This window comes from Perognathus longimembris, chromosome 8 (genome assembly GCF_023159225.1).
Source record: "Perognathus longimembris pacificus isolate PPM17 chromosome 8, ASM2315922v1, whole genome shotgun sequence".
NCBI classification, from domain to species: Eukaryota; Metazoa; Chordata; class Mammalia; order Rodentia; family Heteromyidae; genus Perognathus; species Perognathus longimembris.
The window spans coordinates 61,841,376-61,858,705 of record NC_063168.1 but is presented as its reverse complement, the minus strand read 5'-3'; the positions used below and the strand labels follow the sequence as shown (position 1 = coordinate 61,858,705).

The 17,330-nt window shown below is 61.0% G+C and overlaps 2 protein-coding genes across 2 annotated transcripts in view; one reads left to right on the top strand and one right to left on the bottom strand.

Moving 5' to 3' along the window:
• Positions 1-693: 693 nt before the first annotated feature.
• On the top strand, positions 694-12,078 carry Garem2 (GRB2 associated regulator of MAPK1 subtype 2). The gene is made up of 6 exons (XM_048353615.1): positions 694-889; positions 3,491-3,631; positions 8,086-8,216; positions 8,838-9,908; positions 10,437-10,606; positions 11,028-12,078. The coding sequence occupies exons 1-6, from the start codon at positions 778-780 to the stop codon at positions 12,013-12,015; spliced, it is 2,613 nt and encodes an 870-aa protein (XP_048209572.1). The 5' UTR covers positions 694-777; the 3' UTR covers positions 12,016-12,078.
• Positions 12,079-14,393: 2,315 nt separating this feature from the next.
• Positions 14,394-17,330, bottom strand: part of Hadha (hydroxyacyl-CoA dehydrogenase trifunctional multienzyme complex subunit alpha) — a 32,943-nt gene continuing 30,006 nt past the window's right edge. Inside the window, exons 16-20 of the mRNA XM_048353286.1 lie at positions 17,119-17,187; positions 16,558-16,753; positions 15,751-15,865; positions 14,992-15,137; positions 14,394-14,900 (exon numbers count right to left, since the gene is read on the bottom strand). Coding sequence (XP_048209243.1) covers positions 14,755-14,900; positions 14,992-15,137; positions 15,751-15,865; positions 16,558-16,753; positions 17,119-17,187 — 672 coding nt within the window. The 3' untranslated portion in view covers positions 14,394-14,754. The remainder of the gene's footprint in view (positions 14,901-14,991; positions 15,138-15,750; positions 15,866-16,557; positions 16,754-17,118; positions 17,188-17,330) is intronic.

Below are 17,330 nucleotides of genomic sequence, written 5' to 3'. Positions count from 1 at the left end.
CGAAGCCTCCGCGGTCCCCCCGGGCGGGCTTCCCCAGGGGGGCGCCGGAGCCGGAGCCGGAGCCGCGGGGGAGGGAAGGCAGGGGAAGGAAAGAGCAGCAGATGGGGAGCCCGGCAGCCCCCGGGGACCGGCCGCCGCCGCGATCAAGCCTCAGTTTCCCCGCTGATACAGAGGAGCCATCGACTGGCGATTTCCGGTAAGGGGGCGCCGGGGAGTCGGAGCGCGCTGCCCGGGGTGGGGGGCGGAGGGGCGATCGGACTTGTAGGCACCCCCCAGGACCCAGTCCTGACGGTCACCTGCCCTCCCGGAGCCCCCGTCAGCTCACCAGGGACGTGGGTGAATCACGGAGGCCGGGCTCCGGCGAGGCCGGACACCTGGAGGCCGCGGCCGCCGCGAAGCCGGCGCCGGGGCCGCGGGGCAGGACCGGATCCCGGGACTCGTGCGCGGCGGCCGCTCCGGCCCGGGTTGGCGGGGCTGAGGCGGCCGTGGCCCGGGGGCGGCGTCTCCCGTCCCGCCCCTCTCTCCCCGCCGGCTGTCACCTGGCGCGCGGCGGGGGCGGCGCGGCGGGGGCGGGCCGGGGCCGGGGGCGGGGGCGGGGCCGGGCCGGGGGCGGGCGCAGCCCGGGGCGGGGGCCGGCGCCCCGCGGGAGGCCGGCCACGTGACGCCCGCCGCCCCAGCTCCGACCGCCTGGCGGGCAGCGCCGCGGCGGCCCCTGGAGGTGGCGGCGGCGGGCGCGGAGCCCCGGCCGCGCGGGACGGGCCGTCGGGGCTCCATGCCATGGAGAAGCTGGCGGCCGGGCTGGCCGGCCTGCGCTGGAGCATGGGCGCCTTCCCCCTCGACCTCATCGTCAGCCGCTGCCGCCTGCCCACGCTCGCCTGCCTCGGGCCAGGTACCGGGGTGATGGGGGTGACGGGGTGGGGTGAGGCAAGGAGAGTGATGGGGAGCCCCGAGGGCTTCGCAGGCGGGTCCTGGCGGGGCCGCGCGCCGACGGGGAGGGCGCCCTTCTCGCCCCCCAGCGGCTCCGGGCGCGCCTCCCCGGGATCCCCGGGGCGCCTCCTGGGCGCACCCGGGCGCCGGGGCAGAGACCCGGGCTGGGGCCCAGAACCGAGTTTTCCATCCCCTCTGGAGCCCGGAGAGCGGGGACCGCCCCGTCGGTGCGCCCCCTTTGCCCACTGTCCGTCAGCCCCCTTCCCCACCCCGGCCGGCCGCGCCCCTTTGTCTCGGCCTCTCACCTAGAGCCCCCCGCGCCCCCCACGGCCCCCTCTTTTTAGGCCTCTTTTTAGGACTAGCCCGCAACCCTCGTTTGGCGTCCCGGGATGGGGCGCAGCCTCCCGGCAGTCTCCCCCACCTCGCGCCCTACTTCTCCGGGGGGTGGGGGCGCACGGGGCCCCTCTGTCCCGCGGGTGGGACCGTGCCTGGAGGCCGGAAAGGGGGCGCCCGGCGGCTGCGTGGAGCGCGGGGGCGCGGGGGGAGGGGCGGCATCGGGGCCGGCAGCCAGGCCGGGGGTTTTGTGTGTGAGAAGAATAGGGGTTTGGCCCGCGTTGGCACGCTCGCTTCCCTGAATGCTAATGGGGCTCCTCTCTGCGGGCGGGCGGCCGGGCGCGGGCCGACCCCGGCAGCCAGGACGGAGCTCGGCTGTCCTGGAGCAGGATCCGGGAGCGTCCAGGGTCCGGCCGTCGGACAGGAGTGCCCGCAGCCCAGCCTCGGCCCTGGGTTGGGGGGGTCGGTCCCACCGCACAATGACCCCAAGTCTGTCCTTGTGGGCCGAAAGGCTGCGTGACTCCGGAGAACGCCAAGATCACCATGGCTCTCCGGCCCTCTTGTCACGCACCCTGGTGTACATCCTGACTTCTGGGGTCCATCTCTGAGCTCCTGTCTGTGCAGGGCCTCCTTTGGGGTCCCCTGGACACCTTTGGCACCTCTATCTTGTCGTCTGCTGGCCACTATAATGGTCCCTTTTTTGTCTTCCTATTACCCAGGCTGCATTTGAGGTGGGGGGGGGGCACCCTTGTCTAACAAAGATTATAGGCTGACCCACTGAATGAATGAATGATGAACAAATGAACAATGGTGTGATGGCCTAGCTGTGTCTTTTGTCACTCTTAGAGTGTGAATGTGTGATCAAAATTGTGTCCTAAAGGATCTGTGCCCTATGCATTTGGGGCGGGCCCCGGTGAGGCTTGTGTGTGGATGAGGAGCCCCCGGCTGGACTGTTGGGGGTGACTCAAGGCTGTTATTGCACCCCTGTGTGGGTTTGGACTGTATCCCTGCAGCAGAAGAGTCAATGAGGCTCAGATGAGTTCTAGGTAGAGATGGCAGAGTTGAGGAGACCTCCTCTGTCCCACCAAGTAGGAGAGGATGGAGGCTCAGACAACATCCTTCACACACACACACACACACACACACACACACACACACACACACACGCTCTCCCTGCAGGAATTGAATCCTCCCCCCACCCCCCCATACCTACCTACATCTCTTGCGCACATTTTATAAAGCCCCGGCCCCAGGTAGAGCCAGCCATTCCGCATTTGGTTGGCTGGCAGGAATTTAGTAAGTTGTGCACAAGGGGGCTGGGAAGCGGGCATCCCCAACCCCCACCCTGCCCACCAGCTGCAGCCAGGAGACGCCCACAGCCTCCTGGAAGCTGGGCTGCCCCGCCTGCTCCCCTGGAAACGGTTGCTGGGCTTGGAGCCTCCAGCACCTCTGCCCCAGTGCAGCTTTCTCCAGCCCCGGCTTCCCTTCTGCCTTCTAACCCAGCACCACCGCTGTGCCTGGGACAGCCAAGACGCAGCTTTGCTGAAATGGGCTTCGTGGGGGTGTTCCGGGGCTCCTCTCCTATGCTTTGAGGTTTCTGAATGTAAGCGACTCACAGTGGCAGAGAGCGGAGAGGAAAAGCGGCCCAGTGACAGGGCCGGTGATCAGCCCGCTGACCTGCGCCATGCACTCCTCTCTCTGGGGGAATTCTCACAGCCTGGACCCACAAAATATGGTTTCTTCTCCATCGTCTCGCCCCAGTAAGGCTCTCCTGGCCTGGCCTGGCCTGGTCCTCTCAGGAGGAAAGTGTCCCTCACCCCTCTTTCAACCCCAGCCCACCCCTCAATGTGTCCCCCCCATGCTCTGTGATCTCCCCAGGGGCTGGGGACGCCTGGAGGGCAGAGGCTGACTGGGCTCCTTCCTCTTGGGCGCCTGCAGCCTGCGCCTGGGCTGAGACAGCAGCACGCTGGTGGATGATGAATGAGGGTCCTGGCCGGGCCGGTTGCTGAGGCCCCTTTGGGAGTCAGAGCTGTGAGATGCTCGAGCCTGACTCAGGGCCCCAGAGACCACTGCCGGCAGCACACCTGTCCCTTGGGTATTGCTGACCTGGACAGGATCATGGGAAGCTGTTCCCAGGCGGGGTCTTGGTGAAGAGGTCACCCAGCCTGGGGTTTGTACCCCATCTAATGGTCACTCTTCTTTCCCTCCTCCTCTGCCCCTTCCCTCTCAGGGGAGTATGCTGAGGGGGTCAGTGAGCGGGACGTGCTGCTCATCCACTCCTGCCGCCAGTGGACAACGGTGACAGCCCACGCCCTGGAGGAGGGCCACTACGTCATCGGGCCCAAGATCGACATTCCCCTGCAGTATCCAGGTGTGCCCAGCCAGGGCCAGGTGGCAAAGTGCCCCGGGGGGCGGGGGGGAGGCAGAGGCGGGCTGCACCCGAAGGTGTCGGGGCTTGTGAGGGGAAGCTGATGAGGAGCATCTGTCTTGGAGCTTCAGGGCAGAGTCAATGAGGACATGGGTAGCAGGGTGTGGAAAGTGCTGCAGGTAGAGTTAGGCTCCAGGGGTTTGCACACTGTCCTGTGGAGCCCCTGGTTTCTGAAGAGGAGGCCCTCAGGTTTGCAGAACTTTGGTTCCCACTTTGCTTGGCACCAGTGGTTCACGCCTATAATCCTAGCAACTGGGGAGGTTGAGATCTTAGGATTTGGGCTCCAAGTCAGCTTGGGCAGGCAGACCCAGGAGACTTTTATCTCTAATTAGTAGCAAAAAAACTGAAAGTAGAGATGTAGCTCAAGTGGTAGAGTGCCAGCTTTGAGTGGGAAAAGCTAAGAGAGAGTGTGAGGCCCTGAGTTCAAGCTCCTGACGGGCACCCATACGAACACCTCTTACCCCTGGTTGAAGACCTATGGAGTGTGTCTCGTGTTGCTTTACTGACTGTGTTGGAGTGCATACCCCTAGACGGCATCCGCTGGGATCTCCTCTTCCCATCACTCCAGCACTCGGGAGGCTGAGATGAGGACTGTCATGTCCAAGCCTCTGGAGGCCATGTAGTGAGACCCTGTTTCAAAAAACCAAAACCAAACCAAAAATGACATCAGAAACCGAGGCTAATATGTGGCTACCTTCGTCAGCTCGGATCCTGTTTTTTGTTTTTGTTAAATTCCTTGGTATGAGTTGGTTTTAAAAATGAATGTTAGAAGTTCTTTTGGATTTTAACTGTATTTTTTGTCTTTTCTTTTTTGGTACTGGGGATCGAACCCAGGACGTTGCACTTGCTAGGCAAGTGCTTTGCCACTGAGCTACATCCCAGCCCATGTTCTTTTGGATTTTAAAGGCTTCCATCTTGCAGGTGATGAAAGCTAGGGTGTGAGGAGGGCAGGCAGTTCCTCCCCTCGGTTGCCCTGCAGGGGGAGGAAGGGAGCTTGACCCTCGGTGGTGCCTGTTGCGGCCTGCCGGGAACTCCGGGCTGGATCTGCTAGCCCCGTGCGAGCCCAGTGACTGAGCCAGTAGTGCCTCAGCATCTCGTCTTTACCGCCATCCTGCAACTTAGGAAACTGAGGCACCCATGCCTCCACAGTCACCCCAGTTCACTGCTGTGGGACCCTCCCATCCCACTCCCCAGCCACGGCCCCCTCTGTCCCAGGGTTCCCCGGTCAGGGGGACAGGGCCAGGCCCCTTTCACAGGCTTGGGCTCTTCATAGCATGGGAGTGGGGCTGGGGAAGCTCTGTGGGTCAGGAGGAGCCACCTGGGCTGGAGGCAGGGGCTTCCTGACCTGGTTCTGTCCTGGGCCCGCAGGCATTCAGAACTTGATCTGATTAGAAATTGTCCAGCCTGAGACTCCGGCACTGCTTTAGGGGAGAGGCTCCAGGTTTTCCTAGGGGATTCACACACACACACACACACACACACACACACACACACACACACACCAGCATACAGCCTGAGCATACCTTGATGTGTGTGTATACCCCCCCCCCCACATATTTATACAGTTGGGGCTAGACTTCATTTGCAGAAATGTGGCTTTGACTTCTGGGACTGGGGTGGCCATTTCAACTGTGTTCTTAAGACTCCGGGAAGCTAAGGCACAATAGTCCCCTAGGAAACCTTGTGTGGGTACAGAGACCCCCTCCTCTCTTTTGGTGCCCTCTGTGGGCACTGTGTATACAGTGGGCTATGGGGCCACAGCTGGGTGGTGGGCGTGGCCGAGCCGGGTCTCGCATGGGGGCGGGGTGGGCCCCACCACCGGTTCACAAGGCGGCTCTGAGTGCAGCTCCACGCAGAGCCCTCTCTCTTTCCTGATGATGAATTAATAATGATGCTTGGGGTGCAGTGGCCAGCCGGTTGCAGACCCAAGGCCAGTGGGGGAGGGGATAGGGGGAGGGGGGCGCGGTGCAGTGACCCTTGTCTCCAGGCTGCGGTCAGCCACGCTGGGAGCCTGGGAGGTCTGTCCTCTAAGACAGTCCCAGCGCGTGCTGTGGGGTGGGGAGCGCGGCCTGACATCTTCCCCAAGTGCACCCACTCCCCCAGCAATGGCCTTGGGCTAATGGAAGCCAAAGCCCAGAGATTACATAATTTGCCCAGGGTTGGTTGGTTGGCTAGTGGGTGCCGAGCTGGGATTCAGCCAGGGCTGTCCAACATCTAAAGCCAGGGCTCCTGCCAGTTAAAAACTCCCCCCCCCCCCTGTTTTATTCCCCAGGGCTGTTTTCCATCTGGGCCTTGAGCATGCTGGGCGAATGCTCTACCCCAGAGGGGCTGGGGCCTCACTGGCTGCAGCATGAGGGCGAGGGGAAGGGGGGACACAGTCCCCAGAGCCCTGGGGACTCTGAGGAAGCTGCGGGGCGGAGAAGGCTTCCTGCGGCCGGCCGGAGCATCACTCCAGGGAGGTCTCCCTTCCTTCCTCCCCTCAGCGGAGACCAGCTTGTGGGTGGGGGGGGGGGCGCTGAGGGGGCGGTGCTGGCTGCCATGGTTACATCGATCTTCCCAGCCACATCCCCACCTCCCCACCTCCCCTGCTCCGGCCCTGACTTGGCTCCACATTGCCCCACTGGGGCCGCGGACATTTTCCCCTGCCCGGCTGCTGGCGTGGCGTGTGCGCGTGCGTGCCGTGCATGTGGCTGCTCACAGTCACGTGGCAGATCGAGGACTCAGCAGCCCTCTCTCCCTACACCCTTTCCCCCCCAAGGGCCCTCCTTCCCGCTAGGGCATCAGCTGAGGGACTTGCACTTTAGACGAGCACCGCCCGACCCCAGCCATGCCTCGGGTCCTTTTGCTTCTCCTTTATTTTTCAGGTAAGAGAGTCCCCTGCGCATCGCCCGGGCTGGTCTAGCGTCGACTCACCGATTCCTACCTTCCCCTCCCCGGTAGCACATGCTACTCAAGGCATATCCTCCATCCCTGGCAAGGGTGTCATTTCTTATAGGAAAAAAATAAGTCTTCGCGTGACATCCAGAGCCTTTCTAAATCTGGACAGCAGTCTGCTCCTTTCCCTGCCCTTCCTTCAGTCCTGCACCGTCTTGGGCAGCCCATCTACTTCGTGTCCACGTCATTCCCTATGCCATTTCTTTGAGCGTCTTAGAGTGGCGCACGCATCTGTAACGTGTCCTTCCTTCCTAAAGTACTCAGTGATGCGCTCACGGTCTGCTCAGTGGGTTTCTCTTGACCCAAAGGTCCTCTGGCTCTTTTGTCATGGCTGCCTGAATGTGTGTTGCTCTCACTGGTACTCGAGGTCTCACCCACTGTGCCTGGCTTTCCCGCAGTGCAGACGGTTGATGCAGCTCGGTAGTGGTTGACAGGTAGGGCATTCATTCCGTGAATGTTTTTGGAGTAAGTGAGTGAACTATGTTGGAGCAAGCTCCAGGAGGATGGTAGAAGCTGAATGTCACCTGCCTTTTCTCCATCTGTTGTTCACTTGCCAATTCCAGGCTCTTCTACTACACAAAGCTCGGGAAGAGGCCCACTATCAATGGCAGGGTGTCCTCAGCCTGCTTTTCACTCACACGGGTGGGCACAGTGGGTGGCCAGTGAGGTAAGAATTTAGATGTGGTGCCAGCTTCATGGATTAGCATCTCCTCCAGTCTGTATCTACTGAGCATCTGCTGAGTTGGCAAAATGGCCAGCTGCAGGTTAGTTTACCAGCTGTGGGTTAGGATGGCTCCTGTAAGGAAGGTGGCTTTGTGCGCTCAGGCCAGAGGCAAAGTGGGATTGGATGTTGGCCTACGCAGGGTCTGGGAACACAGCTGGGTGGGAGGGGCTCTCTCTGAGCCTCCAAGGCCTGGGGTTGGGCCCTGGTCTGTGCAGGGCATCTGTGTGGACCAGCAATCCAAGGTGGGTGCCCAGAAGGCCAGAGCCAGGTAAGGCATATCTGTTCCAGCCCCATTAAAGGAGGACCCATAGTGCCAAAGGAGGAGGGGACTCAGCTAAGGTCACACACACGGTGCAAAATGGCCCCTTCGAGGCCCAGATAGCTCTTGGTGGTTTACAGATCCTCTTCTTATCATCCAAAGGTTGGCTGGGATCAAGCTAGGAGCCAGCTCACTCATGCCATGCAAAAGCTAGCTGCCAAATGTTTGGGGCAGGCAGCATGGCCTCTCTGCACACCCCGAGGATGGACTGTCTGGGCTTCAGTTGCTTACCTCCTCCCTGAGGCTTAAGCCAGATGGCCAGTCCCTTGTCACCTGTGAGGGTTCACACATGTCCATCTGGGTTCCAGAGGAACTGGCAAAAGTGAGGCTAGCCATTAGTATGGGTCACAGGGGCTCCTGGGATGCAAAGCAGGTCCCCAGCAGACAAGCCCTCCCAACAGCCCATGTCGCCCTGTGCAGGGAAGTTCAAGCTCCTGGAGCAGGCGCGGGATGTGCGGGAGCCGGTGAGGTACTTCAGCAGCGTGGAGGAGGTGGCCAGTGTCTTCCCTGACCGCATCTTTGTGATGGAAGCCATCACCTTCAGTGTCAAGGTCAGTCCTTCTGGAGTCAGGCACCGGTGTATCCTCCCACTGGTCCCTACCTCAGGGGCAACTCTGAAACGTGTTGCCCTGAAGTCCTTGTGGGCCTTTGGGACAATTAGGCCAGTACCAAAGAACAGGGTGTAAGACCCACAGGTGGAAGGCCTTTCTAGAGAAGTAGTATGTGCACATTCCTGTTTTCCCAGCATGCACTGGGGTGGGAGTCGGGACAAGGTTGCGGTGGCTGTGATCACCCTTGTGTGTTCAGACAGCTCCTTGCTGTTCACAAACCCTTTTTCTTATCCATTTCTCCTCCAAGAAGCCTGGAATGGATGGGCCATTATTAACACCCCAGTAGTGAAGATGATGTAATAAAATTTGTGGCTTACTAAATGCTTTCAAAGTACTTCCATAGACATGGCAGTAGGGGTTATCACATGAAGTCGCCCAGGCCCAGAGCAACCTATTTAAGAGGGAGAGATGATGGGGCCTTTGTGGGAGGGGACTGTGTCTCCTGGGTCGCGGTTTGGTGCCCTGAGGGCCGCCCATTTGTCCTGGATGAGCCTGCGGGACAGGTGTGTGGCTTTCCTTGGGACCCTGGCTAAGGCTTCGCCGGCTCTCCGGGATCCCCAGGTGGTATCGGGCGAGTTCAGCGAGGACAGCGAGGTGTACAACTTCACGCTGCACGCGGGCGACGAGCTCACGCTCATGGGCCAGGCGGAGATCCTGTGCGCCAAGACCACCAAGGAGCGCTCGCGCTTCACCACGCTGCTGCGCAAGCTGGGCCGCGCCGGGGCGCTGGCCGGGGTGGGCGGCCCCGGGGCGGCGGGCGCCGCGGGCGGCGGCGGCGGAGGCGGCGGCGCCAGGCCCATCAAAGGCAAGATGCCCTGCCTCATCTGCATGAACCATCGCACCAACGAGAGCCTGAGCTTGCCCTTCCAGTGCCAGGGCCGCTTCAGCACGCGCAGCCCGCTGGAGCTGCAGATGCAGGAGGGCGAGCACACGGTGCGCGCCATCATCGAGCGCGTGCGGCTGCCGGTGAACGTGCTGGTGCCCAGCCGGCCGCCGCGCAACCCCTACGACCTGCACCCGGTGCGCGAGGGCCACTGCTACAAGCTGGTGAGCATCATCTCCAAGACGGTGGTGCTGGGGCTGGCGCTGCGCCGCGAGGGCCCCGCGCCGCTGCACTTCCTGCTGCTCACCGACACGCCGCGCTTCGCGCTGCCGCAGGGGCTGCTGGCCGGCGACCCGCGCGTCGAGCGCCTGGTGCGCGACAGCGCCTCCTACTGTCGCGAGCGCTTCGACCCCGACGAGTACTCCACGGCCGTGCGCGAGGCGCCCGCCGAGCTCGCCGACGACTGCGCCAGCCCGCGCCGCGCGCGCCTCTGCCTGCCCGCGCCGCGCGCCCCCGCGCTCGCCCCCGCGCTCGCCCGCGCGCCCGGCCCGCTCGGGCTGCTCCTGCCCGCGCCCGCCGGCGACGGCGACCAGGAGTACGTGAGCCCCGACTGGGCCGGGGCGCCCGCCGAGCCCCCTGCGCCGCCCGCCGAGATCCCCTACGAGGAGCTGTGGGCGCACCAGGCCCCCGAGAGCCTCTCCGAGGGCCGCGGCCGGCAGCCGCCTGGGCCCGATCTCATCTCCTTCGGGGCCGCGGGGCCACAGCGTCGGGACTCGGAAGCGCCGCCCGTGCCCCCCAAATCCGAGGCGGTGAGTGGGCGCGCCTGGCTGGGGTCCAGTGCTCCGGCTCTAGTCTCCCGGGAAGCTGCTGAGTGGCCGAAGAGTTAGGGTGGTGGGAAAAGCAAGGGCAGAAGCATGCCAGAGCGGTTGCGGGGACGCTGGGGGCCGTGGCGTGGGGTGTGCTGGGGTCAGGGGTGCTAAGATGTCCCCCAGCCTCGAGGAACGCGGGGGTGAGTCCAGAAGCCCTGAGAAATGTCCAGTGAAACAGGCCTCAAAAGCGCGGGGTGGGATTTCCAGCGCTCCCTCTCCTGCACTGGAACCGGGGCCGGGGAAGCCCGCACCGGGGAAAGCCGCTCCCCAGCTGCCCGGTGTATTGGTCCACAGGCTGTTTGCCCTGCCCATCCATCCTACACCTGCCGGCGCTCCAGGAGACAGCGTGTGTTGTGGGCACAGAAGTGGGTTGACAGTCGAGGTGGCAGGCAGCCCAGCCCCACGACAGAGTGGGACAGTCAGTCACAGACACTCGTGGCTGGTGGAGTCATGGCTGTCTACCTGCAGGTGAAGGAGGAGTGCCGCCTGCTCAACGCCCCCCCTGTGCCGCCCCGGGGTGGCAGTGGTGGTGGCAGGCTGTCTGGCAGTCCCCCGGTGCCACCCCGCTTCCCGAAGCTCCAGCCTGTCCACTCGCCCACCTCCAGCCTCTCCTACTACTCCTCCGGCCTCCAGGACGGGTGAGTCCTCCCGAGGCCTGGACTGGCCTCGTGCAATGGTGAGCTAAAAAGAGGAGGGCTTTGGACCTGGGCGGCCCGGAGAGCCCCAGCCCCGGTTGCCCTTCCTGCCTCTGCTGGCTCCCTTCCTAAGGGAGGACGGGCAATGGAGTGGGAGCCTGTCTCTGCTTCCCTCCATACTAGGACTGAGCTGCAGAAGCGGCGTGCTCCTCCTCTCTGCTTTTTACTTAGTGCAGCACAGCACATTTCCCTCCTTGTTTTTCCTGACCTGGGCTGGAGGCAGGGCCATGGGGGGCTGGGGGGGGGGGGAGAGTCCCCGTCCCTGGTCTGGCCAGCATTGCCTGGCGGTGGGGTGGGGGTTCGTCTCTGTGAGTGTGAGCTGTCTTCCCTGGCTCTGCCTTACCCTTCCCGCCTGTACCCGCAGGGCGGGCTCCCGCAGTGGCAGCGGCTCCCCCTCCCCGGACGCCTACTCCCTCTACTGTTACCCCTGCACCTGGGGAGACTGCAAGGCCGCAGACGCCTCTAGCCGCCCGCCTGCAGGACCGCTGCCCTCCACGACCACGCAGCCCAGCCAGGCCTCCCGCGCCCTCACAGAGCCCCTGAGCAGTCGGGGGGCTTCCTTCTTGGGGACTGACACTACAGTCAAGACCTACCATGGCTGCCCACCCCTGTTCAAGCCCTCCCATCCCCAGAAACGCTTTGTGCCTTTCGGCGCTCTCAATCCCTTCTCTGGGGCCCCGTACCCCCCTGGCCCTCCAGCAGCCCCCTCTGGGCCCACGCCCACCTCTGGCGCCCTGGCTACCTCCAGCCCTGCCCATTCCCCGGGTCCCGCCTCCCAGGGCCCGGTCTACTCAGCGGCTCCGGCCTCATCCCCCTCGTCCTCCGAGTGGCAGGAGCCAGCGCTGGAGCCCTTGGACCCCTTTGAGCTGGGACAGGCCAGTTCTGAGCCCGAGCTGCTCTGCTGTCAGGAGCCCAGAGCTGTGGGGGTGCCCGGACCCCGTCTTTCACCACTTGGTCCCCCCAAGGTGTTTGAGCCTGAAGGTTTGGTGCTGAGGCGGGCTCCTACGCCACTGTCGCCAGCCACCCTGCAGGGGTCTGAGGCAGGAGGGGCCAGAGTCTTTCTCACCCAAGGGCCTCCTGCCAGTCCTCGGGAAGGAGCCGGCTCCGGAGGCAGGGAGAGCTCATGGCAGCCCCCTGCCGACCTGTCTGCACTTTCCCTGGAAGAAGTCTCTCGAAGTCTGCGCTTCATCGGGCTCTCAGAGGATGTGGTGAGCTTCTTTGCCCGGGAGCGGATCGATGGGAGCATCTTTGTGCAGCTCAGTGAGGACATCCTGGCCGATGACTTCCGCCTCACCAAGCTGCAGGTCAAGAAGATCATGCAGTTCATCAAAGGCTGGCGGCCCAAGATCTGAGTTGCAGCCCACAGCTCCCCCCCCCCCCCCCCCCCCGCACGGCCCCGGGGCCGGCACTCCCAGAGGTGAAGCAGCTTCTGCCTAAGACACAGTGGGAAGCGCGCTCCTCAGGGGTGGGCCCTGCAGGGTTGGCTTGCTGTGGCGAATACCTGGGGAGGGGGCATCGCTGCGCACCTGGCTTGGTGAGAGTGGTGGTGAAGTGTGGGTCAAAAAGTGGCCTTTGGGGTGGCAGAGTAGCACCCCTTGTCCTGCTGCAGTCCTTCAGGGACACAGCCCCGTAGATTCAGGTTAGACATTGGGAAAACAGCCTGTAATGTATGCACAGATTCCCTAAGTGCCCTCTCTTTGTTGCTGTGGAGGCTTTTGGCCTGCAGCTGGTCCGGGGTCAGGGGTGCAGTTTCTGTGTTGGTGAGGTGCCCGTCCCCCCCCTTGCTCCCCTATGACTAGGTGCCTGGCCCTGAGCATCGGAGAGTTGACCAGAAGCCAGTGTGTGTGCCACACACAGAGGCTTCATCTCTAGGCTCTGGCTGAGGGTGGTGAGAGGCGGCTCAGCCCTGCTGTAGACCTACATTAGGGAGGCAGGCGCCCCTAGTTTCTTCTCCAGCTTCCCCACACCCGGTCACCTGACCAACCCAGGGAGATACAGTCTCCAAAGACTGGGGAAGACCAGGGAGATGGAAGTCAGCTGCTCCCCCAGTCAGGGTAAGTGGTAGTTGATTGCCCATCACTCCGCCAGTCTCCTAGAGGAGGCATTTGGTACTTGCTGATGGACATGTCACCAGAACCAGCAGAACCAGAGGATGTGTACAGCTAAGGGAGGAGGGTGGCTTGAGAAAATCTGCCTTTCCTCCCTGGTGCAGTCCTGCATTTGTTCACACACTTTAGTCTCAAGCATGGTGACCTGCATGCCACCAAGAAGTTTGGTTATTGTGTACAAGTCCCCCTCCCCCAGCCAGAATCCCATGACTTCTCAGGCCAACCAGCATCAGAACCCATAGGGCACAGCCCTTCTGTGGCCTTTCCTGGTCTGCTTAGCTATTTATTCCACTAAGACATGTTGGTGCCTAGGCCTCCACCAGACTGTCTCAGCTGAGGGAGGGAGTAGACACTGATGCTGTCACGTTTGCTTTTCTCCTTCAAGGACTAGGGGAATAAATGGTAGACCGCTGAGGAACAGTGAGTGTACTTGCAGGTGCTAGTTGCGTCCTTTTGGAGGGCATGAGGACGGCTGTGTGCCCCAGGCAGGAGAGGATTCCGGAGTGATGTGTGCTCCTGGCCCACGCATGTGTCCCTCCCCTACAAGAACCCTTTACCTCCCACTAACACGTCCACTCACACCTCCCGGAAGTCAAGCCTCAGTGCCACCAGCTTGCATCCTGCACTGCAGAATGCCTGCCTTGAGGCGCGCGGGCCCCACGCAGACACCTGGTCAGGGCCCTGGTGTCTTTCTTGGTCACCTGAAAATTCCATCTCAGAGATGACTTGGTTTTAAGATCTGGCAGGGTGAGGTAGAGCCGAAGCTAAGCCCCCCTGTGGTCCCTACATCAGGCTGGGACTCGGGGAATACCCGAAGCAGCCACAGGGGAGCTGAGGCCGAGGCACCAGGAATAGCAGACATTACCGTGCAGGGTGATAGCACTTGCACTAGGGCTCCCCACACACTGGTGACTGGAACCACTGGGCACTGCTTCTGTCAGTCCACAGTGCAAGCTCTGCACCCAGGGGCCCCGTCCCCAGGCCTCGTGCTGCCCTCCCCCCTCCCCACCCTCCCACGGGCATCCTTTATCCCTCATCATCCAGGGAAGCCGAGATGTGCGGGATTTTTGAGTGTCAGAGAAATGTTACCTCTTCTGTTTAACCTGGATGTTCTCACAAGCAGAGAAGCTGACATGAACGGGCATTTCAGGTGGCCAAGAAGAGTACCGGTAGGGGGGCTGGGAATATGGCCTAGTGGTAGAGTGCTCGCCTCATATACATGAAGCCTTGGGTTCGATTCCTCAGCACCACATATATAGAAAAAAGCCAGAAGAGGTCCTGTGGCTCAAGTGGCAGAGTGCTAGCCTTGAGCAAAAAGAAGCCAGGGACAATGCTGAGGCCCTGAGTTCAAGCCCCAGGACTGGGGGAAAAAAAAAAAAAAGAAGAGTACTGACGAGTGCCGTGAGGCTTGTGTTTGGGGAGAGGTGTTTTCCTCGACTTGCCGTTGCTCTCATCGGCACCTGCCCAAGCGCCCTGCCACGGGCACAGAGCAGCCCCCTTCCTGGCATCCCAATCCCTCTCTAGTTGCTGCCTAGAACCTTCCTAACCCACTCCTACCCCAAAGGTACGGTGTTTCGTTCCTGCAGGAGGGACTTAAACAAAGAAAAGGGATTCTAAGCAGGCAGGCTGAGAATGTGTTTTTTATTGTTATCCTGTTTGGCTAGGTACAGAAATGCCCTTGCCATCTCTGCTACCGCTGTCCTCCTGGGAGGAAGAGGAAGCAAAGATGGTTCTAGTGGGCTTAGCTGCGGCCTTGGGCCTTGAGGTTTATGAAAGGAGCTCAGGGGTTCCATCTTCCAATATGCAGTACGAACTAATCCAGTCACACTTCCCCAGCGGGGAGATGTGGCCCGAGCAGAAGGCACTTAGTCGAGGAGCAAGCCCAGGCCGGAGCCGGTCTTCCTCGTCCTGATGCTCATAGACAGCACCGTGGAGAAGCGGTGCTGCAGTGGTTAGTGCGTGGATGGGGCACGTGGGGGCAGGTCACTGGTAGAACTTCTTGCTGGAGCTGCTAGCGTGGTCAAGGAGCAGCTGGCACGGGGTGAACTGCTTGCCGTACACAGCTTCGTACTTGCGGAGCCGGTCCACCACCTTCTGAGCACCGTACAGATCTACAAAGCGGAAAGGCCCTGGACAGAGACACAGGACATGGCTGAGGGAGACTGCGACAGGAGCGCCAGCACAAAGCAAGCTCACTCCACCTGCAGACCCCAGACCAACCTCCGAGACAAGGCGGGAAGCCTAGCCCAAAGACGGCGCCGATGTCGCCCTCTGCAGGTGTGGCCAAAATCCCTTCCTGCAAGCACAGGGCTGCCTCGTTCACAAACCTCGTCACCACGCGGTACTGGATGTCTTCGTCAGAGGAGCTGCCAACAGGAAGGGGAGTGAGAGGGAGAAGAGGGCAGGCACACAGGGGCCAGGGTGCAGAAGGGGAAGGGCAGGGATGTTCTACAGGCAGTCTAGACCAAAGCTCTCATTTGTGGAGAAGATGGGGCCTGGGAGGCCTTCTTGGACAAAGGGACGTTACTCACCCTAAGGAACATGAAATCAGGCACCCACAAAAGGGCTGAACTCAGGGTCTGGGCACTGTCCTGAGCTGCTTTTTGCTCAAGGCTAGCACTCTACCACTTGAGCCACAGCGCCACTTTCCGCTCTTTCTGTGTATGTGGTGTTGAGGAATCAAACCCAGGCCTTCATGTGTGCTAGGTGAGCGCTCTACCACTAAGCTGTATTCCGGTCCACCAATATTTCATTAACAACAGTCAAGAGCTGACAATGACAAAAGCTGGGGGGCCAGAGGGCTGAGACAATCCATCTCTCCAGCCGTTCTCAGGGTTCACAGGCAGGCCTGCACCAGGTGCCACCCATTCTCCCTGACGCCTACAAGACTGAGGGCTCACATGGGGCTTTAGACCCACACAGCCCGGTGCCTGCTTCTGGAAGAGGATGGAAGAGTGTGAGCTGCTCAAATTGACTTACACTTCAGGCTTAGCAGGCATTTTCAGACTTGCAAAAATACTGTCCATGTCAGAATTCAAGCTCTTGTTCTTCGAGCCCTCTTGATAGATGTAAAAGCCCTTCCCAGACTTGCGACCTAGGAGAAGCAGGAAGAGTAGGCACCACTCCTTGTTCTCAGCCCTGGCCAAGAGCTTCTGTCTGGCCACTTTGAGACCCTGGTCTGTCTGTCCTCCTGAGCTCAAGCCCCAGGGCCTCCCCATCAGAGCTCGCACAGAAGGAAGGAAGCTGTGTGTCTGGGTTTACTGTCAGGACAGGCAATACCAGGCCCTGAGAGGCCCATGCCCCAAAGTAATTCTGCTGTGAGAAAAAGTCAACTCTCTGCTTTCCTTTCTCCCCACAAGTGGCCAGGCACCATAGGAAAGCCAGGATGCAGAACTGGCTCTTGGAGTTTCAGGCTGTAGGCAGACGGTCACGCCTGTCCATCTGACATCATTTGAGCCTGGTGGTGACAAAGCCCAGACGCCTAGAATTCTGCCTTTGGCCATAAGCTATAGGCCTGGCTTAGGAGGCTCTCGTGACATCCTTTTTTTTTTTTTGTATTGCCCAGGTTGGCTTGATTCAATCTTGAGAACCTTGGCTCTCAAATGCTGAGATATTAGAAGAAGCATGTGCCACTCTGTCTGGCTGACATCCTTCTTGAAACTCCCTATGATTAGGGCCGTGGATCTGGGGAACTTTCCTACATGGGTCTTCCCTAATTCTGGCCTCAGGAAGCAGCTCAGGGCTGTAACGAATGTTGCTTGGACTTGTCTCCTGGAGGCTACTCACCCAGGAAGCCTTTGGCCACCATCTGTTTCAGCAGTTCTACATTCCCACCTCCAAACCGCTCCCCAAAGGCTTTGCCTAAGTCTTCAGCCACGTGTTGTGCCACATCCACACCAACTTCATCTGCTAGGGTGGCAGCACCCACGGGAAAGCCGAAGCCTGTGGTCAGGGAATCCAGCTTCTTGGGGTCAACTCCTTCCTGAATGGGAAGTGAAACAGGGACCTCAGGGCCAGGCCATCTCAGATCCCCCCACAGAAGGGTCCCCATGGCCAGCCCACGACCTGCCCTGTTTCAGGGAAACACAATTGGAAAGCTCCAAACTTCTCTACAAGACTTTCAGGAGGTTTCAAGATGAACACATTGTTTCCTCATTTGCAACTCTGAATCTCAGCAGTGAGGAGAGGCCGTGGCTGGCAGGACATTAGCACCGCCGAGGCGCAGAGATGCGGGGTGTCGGGACCCCAGCGAAGAGCATCCCCCTTCCCTTCTTGCCTGGATGGCCGGTCAGGGAGGGGAGGGTGGGAACACACCTTCAGTGTGGAGAGGACTTGGAGAACACCCACCTGGAGGATTCGAATGACTTCAGACATCATGGGTGCCAGACACCTGGTGGTGTAGAAGCCTGGTCCATCCTGCCAAGGGAGAGCAGGTGAGCGCACTGGCCCCTTTGGCTGGATCCCCAGGCCTGAAACCTTTCCCAGATGTCATTTCCAAGTTAGGGAGATTTACATCCACAATCAGAAGAAGCCATCCCAGGCGAGGCCAGCCCAGCAGG

Bases quoted from the DNA above. Each gene is read 5' to 3' on its own strand.
- Garem2 (XM_048353615.1), top strand. From the start codon at position 778: ATGGAGAAGCTGGCGGCCGGGCTGGCCGGCCTGCGCTGGAGCATGGGC. The intron at 890-3,490 runs GTACCGGGGTGA...CTTCCCTCTCAG, and splicing joins GCTCGCCTGCCTCGGGCCAG to GGGAGTATGCTGAGGGGGTC. The intron at 10,607-11,027 runs GTGAGTCCTCCC...CTGTACCCGCAG, and splicing joins TCCTCCGGCCTCCAGGACGG to GGCGGGCTCCCGCAGTGGCA.